The sequence below is a fragment of the Hylobates moloch genome, unplaced genomic scaffold (assembly GCF_009828535.3).
Source record: "Hylobates moloch isolate HMO894 unplaced genomic scaffold, HMol_V3 SCAFFOLD_13, whole genome shotgun sequence".
Classification (NCBI taxonomy): domain Eukaryota; kingdom Metazoa; phylum Chordata; class Mammalia; order Primates; family Hylobatidae; genus Hylobates; species Hylobates moloch.
The window spans coordinates 55,630,893-55,653,514 of NW_026652288.1; the positions used below are offsets into that span (position 1 = coordinate 55,630,893).

A 22,622-nucleotide genomic window follows, 5' to 3' on the forward strand; every position below is an offset into this window, starting at 1 on the left:
GATGCTTGAAGTTCACTGTTCAGGCAAAGGAGAACACAGTGTCCCCAAGGACCATTGTAAGCTGGGCGGCCAAAATTTGAAAGAACATAAATCGCAGGGCAGCGAAGGAGGCGGGGATCTCTTGAGGTTACTTCTATTAGCGTCAATACGGGCGAAGTCAGGGGACCTAGCAGGAGCCTGAAAACTTCAAGCCAAACAAACTCTGAGATCACACCTCCCACCCGCCACCTCCCTCCGACTAGCCACTGCCGCCTCCGCGAGACGGCTGCCTCAGCGGGGGCCCGGGGAAGGCAGGGGGCTCGGAGAAGAGGGACTCTGCTTTCGCTCCCCCTTTCTTCCCCATCCCTAACATGGGCTTTGCCCTGGAGCGCTTCACAGAAGCCGTGGATCCGGCTCTGGAGTGCAAACTGTGCGGCCAGGTGCTTGAAGAGCCCCTGTGCACGCCCTGCGGGCACGTCTTCTGCGCCAGCTGCCTGCTGCCCTGGGCGGTGCGGCGGCGCCGGTGCCCGCTGCAGTGCCAGCCCTTGGCGCCCGGCGAGCTGTACCGGGTGCTGCCGCTGCGCAGCCTCATCCAGAAGCTGCGCGTCCAGTGCGACTACCGCGCCCGCGGCTGCGGCCACTCCGTCAGGCTGCACGAGCTGGAGGCGCACGTCGAGCACTGCGACTTCAGCCCTGCCCGCCGCCTCCGCAGCGGCCGGGGCTGCGCTTCGGGGCTGGGCGGTGGGGAGGTGCCCGCGCGGGGGGGCTGCAGTCCGGCACCCAGGGCTGGCCGGGGCGGGGGCGCGCGCGGGGGGCCGCTGGGCGGCCGCTGTGGCCGCGGGCGGGGACCCGGGCCTCGGGTCCTCGCCTGGAGGCGGCGCGAGAAGGCGCTGCTGGCGCAGCTCTGGGCGCTGCAGGGCGAGGTGCAGCTCACGGCGCGCAGGTACCAGGAGAAGTTCACCCAATACATGGCTCACGTCCGCAACTTCGTCGGCGACCTGGGTGGCGGCCACCGCAGGGTAAGCAAAGGGGGGTGGGCACGGCGGGCATGGTCGATTGGGGTGGGAAGAGGAGCGGTTCTTTCTGACGCTTCAGGATTCCTTTGGAATTGGGCATCCTTCCTCACTATGCAGCAGGAAGCATCCACACCCTGATCATACTTTCCTGTCATTATCTTACGAATGGATTGGCATCGAAGTTAAGGATTGTCCCTTTTCTGATTATATTACGATTGGAAAGAGTTCAACAGATTCGATTCTAACTTTCCCCCGGGAAAGTAGGAATTGGGAAAACTCATTTTCCATCCAGACTCTCGTTCTCCATCTTTCACCCTCCTGCCCACCGTCTCTGCCTATTTTTGGAACACTTGTCCCGTGCCTGAAGCAAATCCGAGAAGGAAAGACAGAAAGCAAAGACTTTCCCCGCCCAGCCTTTCCTCTCCCGCGGCCGCCAGCATCCCCGCGGCCCTGGCGGCCGCACACCTGGAACTGGTGTCAGCGTTGATGACACTTGCGCTGCCACTGCCTGAATCAACTGCCTTCTATGAAGTTGGGGACTGTGAGGCACGTCGGGGCCAGGACAGCCTCAGGAGTTGAGAGATGGGGTTTCTTAGACTTGCAGAGTTCTTTTCATCACTCTGACTTTCCCTAAATAAGCCTTCCTTGCCTCGGGATCTCATTATTGGTGGAGAGAGAGAGATTGAGATTGTGTGTGTGCGACCTGGGAAGTCCAGTCCGAGAACCTCCATCCGTGGTCAGACCCGCCCTGCGAGCCCCCAGGCAGCAGCTGTTTCCCTTCTTTGTCTAAGCTGCTGGCCCCGAACTGCGCTCCTGGTCCTCCCGCCCGCTTTCAGACCGAATAAACAAGCCTCTTTGCAGCACCCCGTGTGAAGAGGCTTGTTTATAAAGCTGTTACTTCTCTCCTGGAGGACTTTTGCACAGTGTTTGACATTGTTGGTCGCTGCCATGGTGAGCAGGGATTTAGCAGAATTTGCGCTCCATTCAAGGAGCTGTTTTCATTCTTCAGGACTCTCGGGGAGGAGCAACCCAGAAAGATTCCCATTTGGGACTGGCTGCTCCACACTGCCTCTAACTCAGGCACTGAGTTTAGAAGCGCCCGTCTTGAACCTAAAAGAGAAAATTGAAGTGAGAGGGACTAGAATGTTTCTACCTTGATGAATGGAAGCACACGGTGTATTAAACGACCGGTTTCAAGGATTATTTCTCTAGTTCATATATGCATATACATATACGCATATATACAGGTAAATTTACAAAATGGGAGGACCCAGGGAAAAGCACAGATAGAAGCTTTGTATTACCAGTCCAGGTTTCAAGGTCGTAGGAAACCAATGGTTGAAGGAAAGGAGCAACAGCTAGAATAATATTACAGAAAAGTCCATGCAACAAGTCAAGCTATGATTCTGAGAAGTGAGAAAAACTGCCCGTGATTTGCAGACTAGCCAAAACCTTCTGTGTGTTCCTCAGAAATGTTTTTCTACTACCAGTAGGGGCTGCTCTGCGCATTGCCTGGGAAAAGCTCCTGGGAAAATATCGTGATGCTGATAGTAGTGATGATGATGCATATGGAATGTTATCATTCAGAAATAGTTTCCAAGTAAAGGTTAATAACATCTATAACCATGAATAAACCCATCTAGTCCAGCACTAATTCATCCTATGTTTAAGTTAGTCTTTACTAATAAACATTGTAGCTATAATTCGTATTTGTTTTACTATTATTTGGCCAGCAGGAAAAAATACATACTACTTTACCTGGCACAAACCCTTATTTTTTTATTCTGCAGGAATTATGCAAAACCAAATAGAAATATTATTTAAAATTAGGACTACAGTAGCCTAACAGATCCTGCATTACAACAGCAACATGAATGACTAAAATTTATAAATAGTTCCAGTGTTTCTTAAATTGCTTAAGACTTTACAAAATAAAAATTTTACACTATTGATAATTTATATTTTACTTTTCTGTAATGGAGGGAAAAATAAAGATACCTCCAAGGTTTAACCAGAAATCTGTTTTCAATTACAGTGAAATCAGATTTAGATACTGTATTAGGATAAAAGAGCTGCCTGTCTCAAAATGCAAAGCCATTTAGTAATTTTTGAAAATAGGGTTTTTTCCCCTCACATGCACAGTTGTTCTTTTTCAAATACATACTTGCAAAGTAAGTATAGGAAAATGTCAACCTTCTGCCACATTCAACCATCTTTAATTTTAAAGTTTTCCTCTTTTCACATGTCAGTTAACTTACGGTACATAAAAACTTATTGTAGGATTTATTTTTCTTTTATATTTTTACCTAGTCATTTTATACATTTTTTTCTAGGATGGAGAACATAAGCCATTCACTGTTGTGTTAGAAAGAGAAAATGACACTTTGGGATTCAATATTATAGGAGGTCGACCAAATCAGGTAAAACACCTTGTTAATGCATTACTCATTACTTATAAAATAAGCATTAATAAGCATTACTCGTTGCTTATAAAATAATAGAGGACTTAGCTTTTGTTTGTGGATTTTGAGTAAGAAAAACAAGTGGTTTAATCTTTAAAATTATGCTTGTGATCAAATATCATATTTCTTAATGCAAATATTCCAGTACATACCCACATTTTATTTATTTATTTATTTATTTATTTATTTATTTAGTTTGTTTGTTTGTTTGTCTGAGACAGAGTCTTGCTCTGTTGCCCAGGCTGGAGTGCAGTGGCACGATCTCAGCTCACTGCAATCTCTGCCTCCTAGGTTCAAGTGATTCTCCTGCCTCAGCCTCCGAAATAGCTGGGATTACAGGCGCCCGCCACCACGACCGGCTAATTTTTTGTATTTTTAGTAGAGACAGGGTTTCACCATGTTGGCCAGGCTAGTTTCGCACTCCTCACCCCAAGTGATCCACCAGCCACGGTCTCCCAAAGTGCTAGGATTACAGGTGTAAGCCACCATGCCTGGACCTGATTTTATTATATTTTAATTTTTTTAAATTATTTTTTTTTTGAGATGGAGTATCACTCTGCAGCCCAGGCTGGAGTGCAGTAGCATGATCTCGGCTCAATGCAACCACTGCCTCCAGTTCAAGTGATATCCTGCCTCAACCTCCCGAGTAGCTGGGATTACAGGTGTGTTCCACCACGCCCAGCTAATTTTTGTATTTGTAGCAGAGAAAATACAAAATGTTGGCAAAGCTGGTCTCGAACTCCTAATCTCAAGTGATCCACCTGCCTCATCTCCCAAAGTGCTGGGATTACAGGCTCGAGCCACTGCACCCGGCCTTTATTTTTGAGAAAAACAAAAAACAACAGCTAGCAAACTTGGTTCTCTTTGCTACTTTAAAAGAAGAAAAGGAAAGTACATTTCACATTTTATCTAAATTATATTGTCCTTTTGGCAAACTTCTTGAATAAACCTATTTCACAATACCATGTGTAGGCAATTTCTATTTGATAATATTAGGCAATTGTATTGCCTGCTTAAACCTATTTATTAAGTGAAATTACTCAGTTTGAAGAAGCTAATACAGACTAGGAAGAAAATAATACATATTGAGTGAATGAATGAACAGTTGAAATAAGGGATGATTGATTTCAATAGGAAGCACCATGTTAAAGAAAAACAGTTGATTAGAAATATTTTTGGCTCCCCAAACCAAGTTCTTTGTTGGATTGCATGAATAATATTTTCCATGTTGATGTCAATTGTTTTCAAAATGCATAGTTTAAACTTACAGAATATACTGTAGTTGCAAAGTTCTTTTATATCCTTGAATTCCTGTGTCAACTTAATTTTCACCGTAACTGGAAAAAGGTGGTTAAGTTTTAAAAAATGATGTTCTTTAATTTTTCTCAATAAACTGCCATGAAATTTTTGCATCATGCATTGCAAATGTTGTCCAAGGAAAATGTCTTAGTATTGTTGGCCATATGCTCTGTTTAGGTAAGGATGGCAGTGACATATTTCTTCCCTGTGTTTAGTATTTTGAAAACCTAGCAACTAATGACTGCTGTGCTTCTCTTTTTAAAACAGTCCTCATTTATTAAGATGAAAGCCTTTTCATCACAGCATTTTCGTTATCATTTTCCCTAAGGAATATTTTTATAGATTCTATTCTGGTATTTGACATTTAGATGACATTGGGCCTTTTTAAAAAGTCTCTTAAAATTCATGATAAGGACAGCTAAAGAGAAATAATTTTATTTAACCTGTCATGAAGTCAAATGACATTTAAAATTATATGACGTATTATTATAGGATGTTGGATATTTTCCCCTAAATAAGCTTTGGCTTCTTGTGACTGGCTAAAATGTCCTATTTTTACCATATTGGCTATGTTTGAGGTTTAACTAATCATGAGTCACATTGCACCTGGAAATATGTAACGATGAGCTTTGCATGGGTTCCCTTTTGCATAGGTTCCCTTGAAGTTCAGATGTGCTCTTTTGGGATTTTACACTTGAGTAAGCTACCAGTGTCTCCTGTGAATAGACACAACTAGAGCTATGTTTCTAAATCTGTCACATCAAAAAGCTAAATTACATTTCAAAACTCTACCACATCTCAAACCAGTTATACAGTGGGAACCAGATATATGTTTTTTTCCTTCTTTAACCTTATCACCCTTTTACTTGCTGTATCTCTTTAGAAGTGAGATGTTTTATAAATAATACTTAAAAGCCAGTTTATTTCACCTTGTACATGCCCTTTCCCGTAGCTTTTTATGTGAACTCAAAAATGTGAAGTAAACAGATAACCTTGTCAGAGACCCTGGACTCATTCATTAAAACTGCCACCTTGATTAATGACTAGTTGGTGTTAAGTAAGTTAAAATTCCGTGCCGAATCCCCAGCTAAGAGAGTTGCAGGTTTATAGAGGATTGGTAATGTTATACTTGGTAGATTGTCCTTAATAATATTTATATTTTGCTTACGTTTTTCTTCTGCTAACGATTTTTTTTAAATAGAATAATCAGGAAGGAACATCGACTGAAGGAATTTATGTTTCAAAAATTTTAGAAAATGGACCTGCTGATAGAGCAGATGGCCTGGAGATTCATGACAAAATCATTGAGGTAAGACAATGATAAAACCTGTGTATGATCCATGCAAGAAAGATTTGGATATTTTAAGTTTCCAAACTTACCGCTTTACCTTGGTGTGGTGCTTATTAGAATATACATTACATTCTTAGTAGCAGTAAAGGCATTATCGTTTTTACTTTCTTACAAAAAATGTAAAAGTCACTGGGAGAGGTGGCTCATGCCTATAATCCCAGCACTTTTGGTGGCTGAGGCAGGAGCATCACTTGAGCTCAGGAGTTCGAGACCTGACTGGGCAACATTGTGAGACTTCATCTCTACCAAAAAACAAAACAAAAAAATTAGCTGGGCATGGTGGCACATACCTATGGTCCCAGCTACTCAGGAGGCTGAGGTGGGCGGATCACTCGATGTTAAACCCAGGAGGTCAAGGCTGTGGTGAGCTGTGTGTAGGCCACTGCTCTCTAGCCTAGGCAACAGAGCAAGACGCTGCCTCCAGAAAGATGCACAACTCTATTATGATGCTATATAATTCATTAGCTATTGTGATGAAAGAATAAAATACCTGAAGTTTCCAAATGTGTTACTGAATACCTCTGTTTTAATAACTTGTGTTTCCCGTGAGCTATGATGTCGCTTGATTATTAAAGGATTAATTATTATAACATTTCAAAAAAGGATGATAAGTCTCTGTTGAGGAACATTTCTGATGAGGAACTATGACTATATTTTAAATTTGTAATTAATATTTTATATGTAGAGTTTGGAATAAATTATACAATACCTATAATATTTCTTAGTGTAATATGGCTACCTTGTTCATGTCATTATCTTTTATATGAAAGAAAAAGAGAAATACCTTTTTTTCTCTTTGTTGCGAAAACCTGGTGAGAACTCTTTGTATGTTGTAACTGTATTGTTGTATTCGGGAGTGATGAAGTGAGCGCCTATATGCTAGTAAAATTGGGTTATGGTAATGAAATTTTATGTCCCTGCCATCTGCCATCTCTGTCCTTTTGACATTTTATTAACTGGTTAAGATAACATTACTTTTTGTTGCCAAAAATGGTTAAGTTACTTTTATCAGTGAGTTTATTTCCAATGGATTAGTAAAGGTATAAATAGGAATTTGGAAGGTTTACTTGACTCCACTATTGTTTTTAAAAATTCTGTTCACTCTAGGCTATATAGTCACTAGTGCTATCTTTCTGAATATTTATGTAAACTATCAGGATGGAGGCACATTTTCTATGTTAAATTTTGAATAAAGTTTTAGATTTTCATTCATCCTCTGTGCACTAAACAAAGTTGAATTTTTAATGAATTGACATGGAGTAAGAGTGAAGAATATAGAAGAGCCAATAGTTTGTTGTTTTGGGAAAAAAAGAACACAACATTTATAAATTAGATGACTAGACAATTTAGAAAAAAGAGTTATCTTTGGCCAAAAAAAAAAAAACCCTTGATTTATATCTAAAGAGGTCTCTTGTATCAAGATTTTATTCTTCCAGTTTTGTTGCCAAGAAAGTGCAGACCTACTTTCGCTGTTGCTATCCAGTTCATCTTGACAATTTGTCTAGTGGAAACATTCATATACTGTAGCTTCTAAAGTTAGAATGTGCACAGTATGATCTAAAGGGCAACATACTTTAAACAGAAGATGGTCCCTATTACTTTCTGCATTATCTCAAAAACATATTAAGTTGTCCAGTTACCAATGGAAAATAAATTCCTACATTTGATATTATTAGAAGAACTGATGGAACTGAATACATATATTGTTACACACACACAAACACATAGACACAACAGAAATACCTATTAGCAATTTAAAAAATAACTTATTCTAGCTAGATGACAATATTATGTATGCTTCATTAATGTTACATTAGAAACGAAAAATAATTTTTTATATTGTCATACAACAATTTGGTTACAAACCTATTGGTTTTTTTAAAGAGGTAATTTTATAAAACTACGGTTGAAAAATCAAGTGCATCCAGACACCTATATAGTACTGTTACTAATATATGTCAAATTAACCTTATTTAAACCCTGGAAGATAAAAAGTAAGGAGATCAACCATAGAAATTCAAATGAAATTTAACTAGCTGCGTTATTATTATTCACTTTCATTTGCACATATTAGCAGTTAATGACTAGAGCTTGAAATTTGTCTCAATGATATAGATTTTTCAATGTGTCTTTTATACCAGGGTATAGTGATTTTATGTATATATGCTATAGTTCTAGAATGGATCAGCGTGACCACATTTGCAGTTAAGAAATGGCTTAGATGATGTGCATATTTCTAGAATGTTGTGTGTTAAATAGCATGAAATATTTTAGAAAGAAGATTATTAGAAATAAATTGCTCTTGCTTATTTGTTCAGTGATGCTATCAGCTTTTTGAGTAAACAGATATTTGTGCGACTTTAATATCTAGTTAAACAAGGAGTGTGTTTTTTCTTGTGCATATGTGTGTGTCGTAAAAGATCCTTATGTAATCATTAAAGTTAGAAATATTTGATGCTTATCCATTATTTTAGTTTCTCTGTCATTATGATATCAATCAACTTTAAGCAGTTTTTAGCTAGTGGGAAATTGAGAAGAAATCCATCAATTTAAAATGTGCAGATGCATATTTTAAAACAGATTTTCAAAGAAAAGATAATAATTTATTTTCTGTTTTGTGATCAATGATTTGTTCGTTGAACAAATTTAATGGATCAATTTTTGAATTTCAAGTGGTCATGCTGATTTAAACCTGGTGCAACAAATAAGTTTGTTAACAGTGTAAAGGGTACAAACTAGTTCATATATTATAAAATTATCCATATGACTTATGCACAATCTGACACATTACTAAATGCTTTGAATTTACTGGTATATAACTGAAATAAAAAATAAAAATAAGAGATTCTATGGTTTATATATAGTCAAGATGTGCTCAAAAATATTTTGTTTAGCTAATTGCTTGATGCACACATACAAGTTTACGAATTGTTTTTAAAAAATAACAAAATTTTCCAAAGTTATTCACGTGAAGAGGAAGTAGATATGTTAAAGGTTTTGTTCTGTTGATGGTTAAACAGATTTTATAAACTCTAATAAATATATTAGTTATAATAGTTTTGCACAGTTCAACAAAGGCTAGTAACATGTATTATTTTTTAATATTTGCATTCTATTGATAGAATTCAAGAATAATAAAAGAATAAAAAATTACTGTCATTAGGTAAATCTATGTCATATTTTTCACATAATATAAGGCAAGTTAATTTTTGGAGTCAGTCTCCACAAGCAACTATGTTAACCAGTTTCTAGCTATTTCCACATCTATATTTGTTAAACTATTTATGCTTGTAGATTTTAAAAACTCAGTTGTGATATTTGAGTTACACTAGGTGTCAAAATATCACTAGAGACTGAAAAGGCAGAAGATATTGTTGAAGGCATTTTGAAACATCCCAGAAATTCACATACGCCAAGAATTCACCACAGTATACAGCTGAATAAAAGCATGCTGTTTTTCATTCTTTCAAGAATCAAAGGAGTCACAGAAAATCCCTGATCCTATCGAAGGTTGGGCACAATTCTGGAAGAAGGCATGACCTTTGCTGTAGTTATCATCATGTTAGGATGCCTAAGTGGTATGTGGGAGGGAGTTGAGAAACAAAGTTCACTGTTGCTTTTAGCATCGATTCCTCTATTCTTTCTTTCTTCTTCTTCTTCTTCTTTTTTTTTTTTTTTTTTTTTTTTTGAGACACGATCTTGCTCTGTCACCTAGGCTGGAATGCAGTGGCATGATCATAGCTCACTGCAGCCTCTACCTCTGGGACTCAAGGTATCCTCCAGCCTAAGCCTCCCAAGTAGCTGGGACTACAGGTGCACCCCACCACACCCGGCTAATGTTTTAAAAATTTTCTGTAGAGATGGGGTTTCACCATGTTGCCCAGGCTGGTCTTGAACTCCTGGGCTCAAGCAACCTGTCCACCTTGACCTCCTGAAATGCTGGGATTACAGCCGTGAGCCATAGTGCCCAGTCTCTTCTCTTATTTCTATGATGCTGATAGCAGGCAATGCAACCATAACTCAAGAGTGAGAAAGGGTGGATAATCATTCATGGCTCTTTGTTTACACTTTCTTCTCCCAGCAGCCCCCTAACCCCTGCAGCTCCAGGCCAATGTTGTTTGACACAGTGCTGGAGGCACAGTGCTTCTCTCAACTTCTGGAGACCAGAGTGGGGCTGAAGGTCTGTGGAATCTTTGAGACGAATAGCTCAGAGCATAAAGCAGAGGATTTTTTTTTTTACTGCATACATTAAAAATTTTTTTATTCTATTTTTTACCTTGAAATTCATAATGCAATGCAGCATAAAAGGCATTTTCCTTTTCTTTAGAAATAGTTCCCACATTGAAGTGCCAGTGTAGCACTTTCCATTAAGTGCTGTTTATTACCAGAAGAAAGAGTTTCACAAATCAGAAACTTTTTAACTATCGCCAGATTGCCAACTACACTTTTTTTTATTTCTGTAATGTTATACCTCTGCATTCTCTGTGGTCACTATCTGTACTGCTAAAATGAAAATCTTTGGTAGTTGTCACGTTTATTTAGCTAACACTCTGCATAGTCAGACTGCAGCTGTTAAAGCAGGAAAATTAATTGTAGTTCAGAGCTAAACATTTAGGAATGTTATTGAATCAGATCTGCAAGGTGCTACCTCTGTATATACCTAATGAAACACTATACCTTACTATCTCACAAAGCAATGGTGCTAATTTGCTGATGCATAAGAAGCATTTACAAGTTTCTGTAGGCCACCTGTAAATCTGCTGGGCAGTTAGTTTTTTGACAAATTTATGTCTAATTCAAACAGCTAAATATCACTAATCACAGAGAAATGCAAATTAAAATCACAATGAGATACCATCTTACACCAGTCAGAAAATGGTTATTAATAAAAGTCAAAAAACAATAGATGTTGGTAAAAATGCAGAGAAAAGAGAACACTTATACACTATTGGTTGGAATGGAAATTCGTGTAACTCCTATGGAAAACACCATGGCGATTTCCCAAAGGATTAAAAATAAAACTACCATTGGATTTAGCAATCACACTACTGGATATCTACCCAAAGGAACAAAATCATTATATAAAAAAGACACCTGCAGTTGTATGTTTATTGCAGCACCATTCACAATAGCAAAGTCACGAAATCAACCTATGTGTCCATCAGTGGATGATTGGATAAAGAAAACATGGTGTGCATATATACACCATAGAATACTGTGCCACCATAAAAAAACAAGAATGAATTTGTGTGTTTTGCAGCAACATAGATGGAACCAGAGGCCATTACCTTAGGTGAAATCACTCAGACACGGAAAGTCAAATACCACATATTCTCATTTAAAAGTGGGAGCCAAACAATGTGCACACATGGACATAGAGAGTGGAATAATAGACATTGAAGATGTGGAAGGGTGGGAGGAGGGAAGTGAATTGAGGGCTGATAATTACTTAGTGGGTACAACGCATCTTATTCAGGTCATGGTTACCTAAAAGCCCAGACTTCACCATGATGCAATATATCCACGTAAAAAAACTGCATTTCTACCCCCTAAATCTATAAAAATAACAAATATATTTTAAAAAGAGTGTAAATGGACATTACCACCTTGCCTTAGTGAAGTGACACTGTAGATTTATTCAGTGTCCCTGTCCTCCTAGAAGTTAGTTTAATTCATGATTACAAATCATTAAATCGGGTAAGGTAACAGTAGAATCTGTGGATGGAGGCAGCCTCCTAGTTTCAGGAAAGGATGCAGGCATTAAACTGGATTTTGGCCCTGAATTTGTGTCACATTGTCACTCGAAGATTTCTCAACTTTTCCATTTCTCAGTTTCTCTCCTGTAAGTACAAGTGTCACCACAGACAGTCCCTCAGATTTTCCAACTAGGTGGTCAGCGTGGTTTTGCCACATCACTGAGTTTTTATTATTAATAAACATTGTTGTATGTTAGCCTACAAAAAAAGACTGGAAAGATCCTTATACCATTGAGTGTGTTAAGCACTGTTATATCCATTTTAAATTTCTAAGACTTGAACTTGTGTTTGACCTCTGAGTGCTAAACTCCTGAGAAGGGAAACAGGGCCACCTCTTTTTACTGTGCAGCTTGCACACGGCGCAGCTGGATTTGGCATTCCTGTCTGAAGCTCTCAGTGTGGTTCCCATTCTCCTCATCATTCCGTGCTATAAAAATCTCATTAGAACACCTGTAACATTATTTTGATTCATTTTAATTTGTGATCCAAAGTTGCTTTTAGGTAAAATTCCAAATTGGGGCCTTAACGTACTGGTTTTTGCCCTTCTTTTCTTCCTTTCAATCATCCTAGGCACCTGGCAACTCCTTTCTGTCTTTCTTATTCCCCCGCAACATCTATTGTCAGGAAAGAAGGTCCTTACATTCACTTGCACCATTTGAACCATATACGTTTGTTCCATCATAGTATCCTAATTTTAACTAGAGATGATGCCTTAATGACGCCTAAGCTTTTATCATTTTCACCTGGGCCTGCACTGTAGCTTCTTGAGAAAACTTTCCTTTCTTCTAGCCTCTGCTATCTATAACTCCACTTGCTTTCTGCCCTCAGCAAAACTTGTCATTGTTTTGCTCCTTTGCTTAGGGGCCTTTATTGGCATTATATTTTCAGTTGGTTAAATCCAGGTTTTTTTCATGAAGCAAAAATAGCCATTTGAAACCCTTACTTTCTTTGTGCAATTAAAAAAAAAACCCCTACTATTGTTTCGTGAAACTTCTCCTTTTTCCTACAGACAGGGCTCTCTGCTTTTATTCGTTGTTTTCTGTCTAACTGGTATTCTGTGCCACACAGCCTTCTGTAGCTGACAAACTCCTTTGTATCCTCAAATATCCTCTACTCCCGGAAGCCCTTTGCAATCCACTAAGCAATACTATCTTTTCTTCTCCATTGTCAATCGATCTTTATACCTCTCATTTTCATAGCATTTTCATGTATTATAATACATATTTATTCTTTGATGTTCTTTTCCCCCAACAAATTTATGGGTTTCTTAGAAGTGGTTTTAGTATTTTATTGAACTTACTATCTTTGGCATCTCTTTTGCTCTCAGCATTGCGCCTGGGAAACTTCAGACATTCTGTGAATTTTCTTTGAATGATGGACTAAATGAATGGATGAATCTCAAGGTCAAGGTTTTAGGCATTATGGCATGGATCCAAGAGTTTTTCAACATCCCTGAAATTTTTCCAGGTGGGCAGTCCCCAAAGGCTCTCCTGTAACATCCGATTCCTTCTTGCCGTATATTTATTACAAGATCAATCAGAAGTCGAAAGATTATTGTTTCTTAAGTTGTGAGATCTTGAAAATCTAGCCACAATGAATGAAAGCAATTGTATCTTTCTAGACTGTTTGTTATAGCCTATAAATCAAGAAAGAACCCAAATCTACAAGGCAATGTTTCAAATTCTGTTCATGTAAATGCTTGAATCGGATCTGAAGACATGTGTGCTCACCTTCACCCTCCTGCAGAATGTTAGTTATTGAACTTGAACAACACTGGTAAAGCTGCCTGAATTTACATGCTTGCCTGCAAAGCAGATGTGCAGAGAATGGCACTGGACCAATTATGAAATTGAACAAAAACATGATTGACTGCAGAGGAACTAAAAAGATGAAAGATATTTTCAATGTTTCCAAGCCTTGTAAATGGTCTTGTGAAAAGGCCAAAAGAGCTGGAAGCTTCCTAGAGCACTGGGGATGGCACTGGAGCCTCTTTGAAGTCCTCTTGGGGAGAGCTGCTTGGAATAATTACCAGTAGCCCCAGCTGTGAGACATTCTGAAGAAGCTTAAGGCGCGGCTCACTGAGCTTGATTCTGGGAACTTTTCAAGGCAAGTTTAGGGAGGTTGTGCTTTCGTAAGTACATGCTGTTGTATTTCTAGCAGATGTTAGTGTTTCTACAAAGAGACAGGAATAGAAACTTTCCCAGTCTTTTCTAAAAATCATTATTCTTCCCAATGTCTTGAGAAAGTGTCACAAAGGAGAGAAAGGCAACTGACATGGGTTGGGTGGATTTGGTGCCTGATCCTCTTAAGCCTATGAATTATTACAGCCACATCACAGTCCCATGGCTTTATAGACAGTACTTTTAATCAGCTTTGCTCTTCTTTCTTAAGCAGATAACAGTGTTCTTAAAAAGAATGTATCACTTCTTTTATAATCAGCAACTCAGAGGTGATTCATTGTTATCTTCATATCAAACACACCCCAAAGAATAGACATTATTCATTATGTGGTTTCAAATATTTTAAGCAATTTTGTATTGCTATAAAAGTAGAGCAATAAATCTTTAACTTATAAGATTAGATGAGCAATTGACTATGCTGCTTAGATAAGGAAATAAATATTTTTCATAATTTAGAGTATGATGCAATTTAGTATAGAATACCTGACAAAATATATAATGTTAAATGAAAATATTGTTATTTTTATGTAAAATTAGGTGATTTGATATTTTATTTGCATAATCTATTGCATTGAAGCTAAGGGAAACAATAGATTTACTCTATGAAATCATATTTCAGAAAAAATAGTTAACAAACATTTGTTAGTTACAGAAAAGGTAGTTTTCACAGTGGAATTTGCTACAAACATGATTCATGAAGTACATAAACACATGTTTAAATGATAATAGGCTTTTGTTGCTGAAGGAGGAAAAAAAAACCTATTATTGATTGGAAGTACCTTAAAGAGCTTATAATCAAGATGGGAAGATAGTTGTACATTAATTAAACAAGCAACAACAAAACAAAACAACAACAACAAACGGAACACAATGAGTGATTGGCATAGAATCGCTACCAAGAAGACTTCCTTGGTATTCTGGTAGCCTAAGAGCTTTAAGCTTTAAGGGGGAGTGGTACTTGAAAGGACTCTTACAGGAAAAGTCAGAGAGGGATTAGGAGGTGAGAGAGGGTAGAACAGGAGCTTTCCATATTTAGGAAGAATGCCATGAGTCAAATGACAAGGTAGGACTTGTGTGTCTTGCTTGGCAGCCATTTGGTCAATTAACCTGAAAAAAATTATAGCTAATACTTACTGGTTATTATATGTCAAGTATTCTTTAGGTTTTTTACAGGTATTAATTCATTGTATCCCCACAACACTCTATGAGGTTGGTACTGTAGGTATTAATGGTGTCCCATTTTGCAGATGAGAAGACTGAGGCACAGAGAGATCAACTAATTTGCCAAGGCCACACAGTAAGAGCTCCTGTATCTGTGCCTTCAATCATTGCTTAATACTACCTATTATTAAGAATTATATAAGTGATTCATGGTAGATAATCTATGAAAAGTCCGTTGAAGCCAGACTTTGAAGAAATTAGGGGAAGGCCTTGCGTGTCTGTCTAAGGAGTTTGCTTTTGATGGTATAGGCAACAAGGAGTCAGTGATAAGATTTGAACAGTGGAATGACACGGGCAAAGCAATGATTGAAAGATTAAATCCCAAAGTAAATTTCACGGGGGTATATAAATAACTTGAAAAGTGAAAGAACTTGAGATGGGATGCTATTGGTTGGGTATCACAGTTGTCCATATATGAGGTAGTAAGGGCTTGTAGCAAATAAATGCAATAGAAAAGTACCAGAAGTATCTTGAACATTTTCCCTTGTCTTCACTTTCCAACAGTATGCTCATCATCATCTCATATCAAGAATGTAGTCCACTACCAGGTTATGTATCCTTTCTTTTATTCTCTTCATTGCAGACTGTGTCATGGTGTTTAGTATAAATAGACTGTGGAAATCTATCCCCTATGTCTATTAGGAAGTCATTTGATGGTATTGGTTCAAAGAGGTCCTCTAAAAAGTCTTGAGAGAAAGATGGATAGAGACAAAAGGCTTGATGGGTTACCCTCTGGACAGGAGAGTTCCTTAAGAAGAACTAGGGTGTTCAAGCATTGTTTTCTACTGCAGGCTTGTTAGAAAAGATCTTGCAGTAATACAATGGGTGTTGGAAGTACTAGGCCAGTTTGGAGCCTGTATTAGTCCATTCTCACACTGCTATAAAGAACTGCCCTAGACTGGGGAGGTCTCAGGAAACTTACAACGATGATCTAGGTAAAAGGGAAGCAAGGTACCTTCTTCACAAGGCAGCAGGAGGGAGAGTAAACACAGGAGGAACTACCAAACACTTATAAAACCATCAGATCTTGTGAGAACTCACTCACTATCACGAGAAAGCATGGGGGAACCACCCCCATGATTCAGTTACCTTCACCTGGTCTCTCCCTTGACATGTGGGGATTATGGGAATTACAATTCAGGATGAGATTTTGGGTGGGGACACATCCAGACCATATCAGAGCCTGTTCACCTTTTACACTTGATTTGATATAGTTAGAAGTACTATTGACACTGGAGCTTTTTTCAGACAAAATTTTGTCTCAATCAAATATGTCATCTTCCCTCTCCTAGAAAATTGCAATTTACTTCATATGGTTTCTTACCCACCATTTGTATGCCCTGTCAAATCTGTCTCTATGCCAGTACTACTTGAACTTTTTTTGTTAAAAGACATTTAATTATTTTATTTTATTTTTATGATTCACAGACTATAAGATAAAAATGTATTACTAGAAGAAAATGAAATAAAATGAGACAAAATGCTACCAGGACTATTTTTTATTATGTATTTATTATTATTAGGTTCATCAGACATACATTTGTCCTACCAAGTTAACATAAATGATTCTAAATTCTTGCACTCTGTTTCTGTACTTATCCTATCATAGATTAGTAACAAACTGTTCGTGACCTAGCACTGGTCTTTGGTCCTTAGTCCACTCTGAGTAGCACTGCCTCTCACAGCAGCCAGAGAGATCATTTATGAATGCAAATTACATCTTATGATCCTTCTGTCTATAATTCCTGAAAACCTTCCCTGCACATGGGATAAAATGTAAGGTTCTTAAGCTATTCAGTGAGGTCCTGCCTCCTCTGGCACTCCTCTATAAATCCAGCTCCTTTGTCCACCCTCCCTTTAGCTCATGTTGTTCAAACTGCACTGGCTTTCTCTTTCAGTTCCAGAATGTACCCAGCACTTTCCCGTCTCAAGGACTTCTCACTGGAATTCTCTTTCCCCTCCTTTAACCTCACTAACTTCTACTCATTCCTTCTACTCAGCTCAAATATCACCGTTGCAGACAAGCCTTCTCTGACTTTCCTGTTTAAACTCTAATCCCACGTGATACTCTTTCATATTGCCTTCTCCTGGCAATATATCATAATTAGAAATTACTTGTTTCTTTTTAGGTAAATGTTTACAGAAGATCACAGATCATAAGTGTCTAGTGCAACAAAAGATCAGAAAGTGAAGTTATGCACAAGGCCAGCACCCAGATCAAGAAACAGCATAGCAGGATCCCCAAAACCTTCCCTTCTTCCCCTGTTCCTTCATTACCTTCTTCTACATTTTGCCTATTTTTGACTTTTATATAAATAGAACCACACAATAGCTATTCTTTAGAGTTCAACTTCTTTTATTTAACACTATGCTTGTGATGTCCACTCACATTGCTGCATGTAATTGTTCATTCTTATAGCTGTGTAGTATTGTAGCATTTCACTATATGACTCTACCACAACTAATTATGAATTTTACCTTCAATGGAATGGTCAGTTCTAGGCTATTACAACAGCAGTGCTCTGAACATTCTTGTTTTGTGGATGTATGCGTGTATTTATGATACACACACACAAACACATTTACAGGTACATTTGCAGGGTCAGAGGACATATAAATGTTTAGCTTTAGTCATTACTTCCAAACAGATTTTTCAGATGGTTTTAGCAATTTAGATTCTCATCAGCAGTGTCTTAGAGTTTCCATTAGTCCACATACTTGCAAAGACTTGGTATTGTGTGTTTTTTTAATTTCATGCATCTGGTGAAATGGTGTATGCAGATGACTCTGGCATTTCCTTGATGTCTAATGAATTTAAATAAATCTTTGAATGTGTATTGCCCATTTCAGTCTCCTGTTTTATTAAGTACCATCATGAGCTTAGAAATCCTGCCTTTTGCTGTGCCTTTGGCACCCAGTGGCACTCAGCAGGCACTCAACTATTTAATGAATACATTAGTACTATTAATTACAAGGATAAAGCAAATCTCGCCCTGCTGTTAAAACTCTGTGCTGATATATATGAGGCATGCAATAAATATGTACTAAATGCATAAATATAAGTTTCCTAAGTTTCTTTTAAATACACATCTATCACAAAGCAATTAAATGCTTCCCATCTTACCTGGTTTTCTCTCGGAGAAAGAGAAGTAATTCTGTGTCTCTTTTGACATTATCATGTTTGATCATCTTGGCATGCTCAATTTTTAATGTTATTCTTTTAAAAGGACCAGTCTTACACTGTCTATTTTGCTTCACAATTCTTTGTTATAGTGTCACAAAAATTAATATGATCCCTAAACTAATACTTTTGGCCTAGATACACTGTGTTACAAATCCTTTCACTTTTTCTGAATGTGTGGGTATTATTTTTCAAGAGACATAATTCTTTTCAACAGGTAAGGATGATCAAAGAAGAAAAATTCTTTGCTTTTCTTCTTACCCAAACTTTCACTTAGAGGACATTTCTTTTTGTAACGCAGAACTTTATAATGCATATCTTTTCTTAGACAGGTGTAATTTTTCTTTGGATCCAAATTAAAACCAGTAGTGTCACATTCTACTGATTCAGAATTCAGTCATTGAGGCATAATTAGTTAACCCTAAGATAAAGTTAGATTCCGAGACTTACAGCTGGCAAGATAGAATTTTGGAGTTGAAAAAATTGATTGGCTCAAAATTATCTAATAAACAATTGAAAAATAATTTTCATGTAATTTTTATATAAAAATGTTATATTTTACACATTATGCTATTAATATTATTCTAGGCATATTTATATAATTAAATATCTTATAATGTGGGATCATGAACTGCCAAATAAATTGTCTTACTGTAATTCATAAATAAATATCTAATACAGGAAGTACTCACAAAATATATCTCAACACATAATATAAATTATATACCGAATGGCTGTTATATTCAATCAGAATGGTAAGGATGATGATGGCTATAAAATAGCTAACATTTATAAACTCCTTATTGTGTGCCAAACACTAGGCAAACAGCTATGTGTAACAAACACATTGGTGCAATTAAAGGATTCCAGTGAATAGCAATAACTTAAGCTTTGACATGGTCAATTTCATCAGAATAAACTTCATTATGTCTGAAGAGGAAATATGGCTGGTTAATATGAAGGAATAGTAAACATGCTGTAACATGTAGTGGAGACGTATGGAGTTGATAGCCAACTCTTCTTTAAGCCAGGCAGTGAATTCAAGTGAATTATAGTATCAGCCATGTTTACAGTTTACAAAAAAAAAAAAAAAATCAATGAAATATAGTGATCATTATGTGTTTTCTTGTGGCACTTGGAGTTTGTAACAGCTTTCATTATTGAAAGATCCCAAAACATTCTGTGGAGGAGAGTTACAGATAGTCATCCTTAGCTCTGAGTGTCCTGTCTTTTGTGTGTTTTAAGCTTTGTAAACATTAATCTCTTGTCCACTATTGCTTCTATTCCCAGGATTCAACTGTTAAATCCCAGGATTCATAATCTATTGGAAATATCTGACCTGCCAAAATAGAAGTCTTTAAGTGTAAGCTTTATGATTAAGACTTGACTTATTTGGTTCAAGGGAAATATTTAAATCCAATTCTGGGAATAATTTGAAGAGATTTTGCTGCTTTGAGAGTGATTCCCAAAGTTTAATATTTCAGGTGGTTTTCTGTATGAAATGTTTTCACTAAAGAAACCTTCATCTTCATGTATATTGTCTCCATCTCTTTGCTTCTAAGGGATTTTTCAGTAATACTTGCATCAGTTTAGGGATTTAGGTTTTAATCTTTGTCAATTATTTAACCAGTAGCAGCTGAAGAAACTTGACCTTTTAGAATGATCACAACCTAATGCATTTGCTTATCATCTCTACCATATTCAGATTAATTCCTTACATGGAAGTGGTTTTTTAATATCAAAATCAAGGAAGAATTTTTTTTTGTTTAATAAAAGCTTGAACCTCTAATCTGTAGGAAGCATGCTATGTAGTACTTTCCCCTTCTTAAAAATAACTCAATAGTAAGAAGCCTGTTCTTTATTCTCTGGGTAGAAGGCATTATTAAGGAAACAAAGTGAAGACTGTTAATTTTAATGAACATTTTTTCTTGTTCTTTGTGTTTTTTTTTTTCTTTCCTTTTTTTAAAAAAATATTGTTGGGGAAAAAAAAGATTTTCCAGAAGTTTTACACATAAAAGATAATGAATTTTCACCTTGTTCATGCTGTAGGAATTTGGGATTGTGAAGGTTAAGTTACATGAAGTTAAGAAAGTGCTTAACATTGTTAATTTCTCTGTGTGTATTTGTGTGTGTGTACGTATGCGTGCGTGTTTTCTCTTTCTTTGCCGTTTGCAAGTAATGCATCAACACTTAAGTAAGATAATTTTTTAATTTTTATTTTGGAAACAGCTGCTTGGATACTACAGGACTGGCTAATTTCATGAATCATGAGAAGCGGTGGTTTATTTTTAATGGAAATGAGTTTTAAAATCAACAGTTACTTTGTTTAGCTTTCTAAGAGGTCATTTAGGCACAGATGAAGACATCTGAAAATTAGGCATCATTTTCTTTATCCATAAGCACAATGTCAATGGCAAGTTTTCTTTTTTTTTCTTTTTTTATTTTATTTATTTTTCATTATACTTTTAAGTTTTAGGGTACATGTGCACAACGTGCAGGGTTGTTACATATGTATCCATGTGCCATGTTGGTGTGCTGCACACATTAACTCATCATTTAACATTAGGTGTATCTCCTAAAGCTATCCCTTTCCCCTCCCCCCACCCCACAACCGTCCCCAGTGTGTGATGTTCCCCTTCCTGTGTCTATGTGTTCTCATTGTTCAGTTCCCACCTATGAGTGAGAACATGTGGTGTTTGGTTTTTTGTCCTTGTGATAGTTTGCTGAGAATGATGGTTTCCAGCTTCATCCATGTCCCTGCAAAGGACATGAACTCATCCATTTTTATGGCTGCATAGTATTCCATGGTGTATATGTGCCACATTTTCTTAATCCAGTCTATCACTGTTGGACATTTGGCTTGGTTCCAAGTCTTTGCTATTGTGAATAGTGCCGCAATAAACATACGTGTGCATGTGTCTTTATAGCAGCAAGATTTATAATCCTTTGGGTATATACCCAGTAATGGGATGGCTGGGTCAAATGGTTTTTCTAGTTCTAGATCTAGTTCTAGCTCACCACACTGACTTCCACAATGGTTGAACTAGTTTACAGTCCCACCAACAGTGTAAAAGTGTTCCTATTTCTCCACATCCTCTCCAGCACCGGTTGTTTCCTGACTTTTTAATGATTGCCATTCTAACTGGTGTGAGATGGTATCTCCTTGCTGTTTTGATTTGCATTTCTCTGATGGCCAGTGATGATGAGCATCTTTTCATGTGTCTTTTGGCTGCATAAATGTCTTCTTTTCAGAAGTGTCTTTTCATATCCTTCACCCACTTGTTGATGGGGTCGTTTGTTTTTTTCTTGTAAATTTGTTTGAGTTCATTGTAGATTCTGGATATTAGCCCTTTGTCAGATGAGTAGATTGCAAAAATTTTCTCCCATTCTGTAGGTTGCCTGTTCACTCTGATGGTAGTTTCTTTTGCTGTGCAGAAGCTCTTTAGTTTAATTAGATCCCATTTGTCAATTTTGGCTTTTGTTGGTCAATGGCAAGTTTTCTATAGAAAGTGTTCAAGAAACAATATAAGTGAATGATGTTAAATTTTTATTGATATCTTTTGGAAGGGAAGTGTTAAAATGTATTTAAAATTTTACAACTGTTTTAAAAATTGAAGAAAATATTATACTTTAGATCTACTCTTCATTTGTAGCAATTGATGAACATTTTTAAAATGTCAAAATATAAGAAATACTTTAAATTATTTTACTTGTGTACAGTTATTGAAAAATGAAACCATGGTGAAAAGATATTATTAAAACCCACTATTTCTTTTGGAGGAGAAATCTTGGAAATTTTGAATGCCACATATAAATGTGAACTTACCTAGAGTCCAAAATATAACCTGTGGTTTTCCATATTTTTTGTGTATTTCCTGTCATGGATTGGTAGGTAAGGATTTTGCTAGAGGTTTAAAACCCCAGAATTGCTGAAACCATATCTAAGATTTCAAATTAGTTTAGAACATTTTACCAAAAGACACTAAAGTCCAAAAACTGTTAACTCATTTTTATTCTAAATCATTGAAATCTATTTCTGTTAATTATTTATAGCTCTTCTAAGTCAAGCTGTTATTCAAATGTAATTTCTAAAACATTGTCAGTTTTATAGATAACTTATATCTACACAATGCCAGAGAATACAAATAAATCTTAAATTTAAAAAATCACAAGACAG

General features: G+C 37.2%; 1 protein-coding gene across 1 annotated transcript in view; it reads left to right on the top strand.

Moving 5' to 3' along the window:
• Nucleotides 1–207: 207 nt before the first annotated feature.
• Nucleotides 208–22,622, top strand: part of PDZRN4 (PDZ domain containing ring finger 4) — a 391,635-nt gene continuing 369,220 nt past the window's right edge. The window contains exons 1-3 of the mRNA XM_032173717.2: nt 208–998; nt 3,329–3,415; nt 5,958–6,065. Of these exons, the coding sequence (XP_032029608.1) occupies nt 351–998; nt 3,329–3,415; nt 5,958–6,065 (843 nt within the window). The 5' untranslated portion in view covers nt 208–350. The remainder of the gene's footprint in view (nt 999–3,328; nt 3,416–5,957; nt 6,066–22,622) is intronic.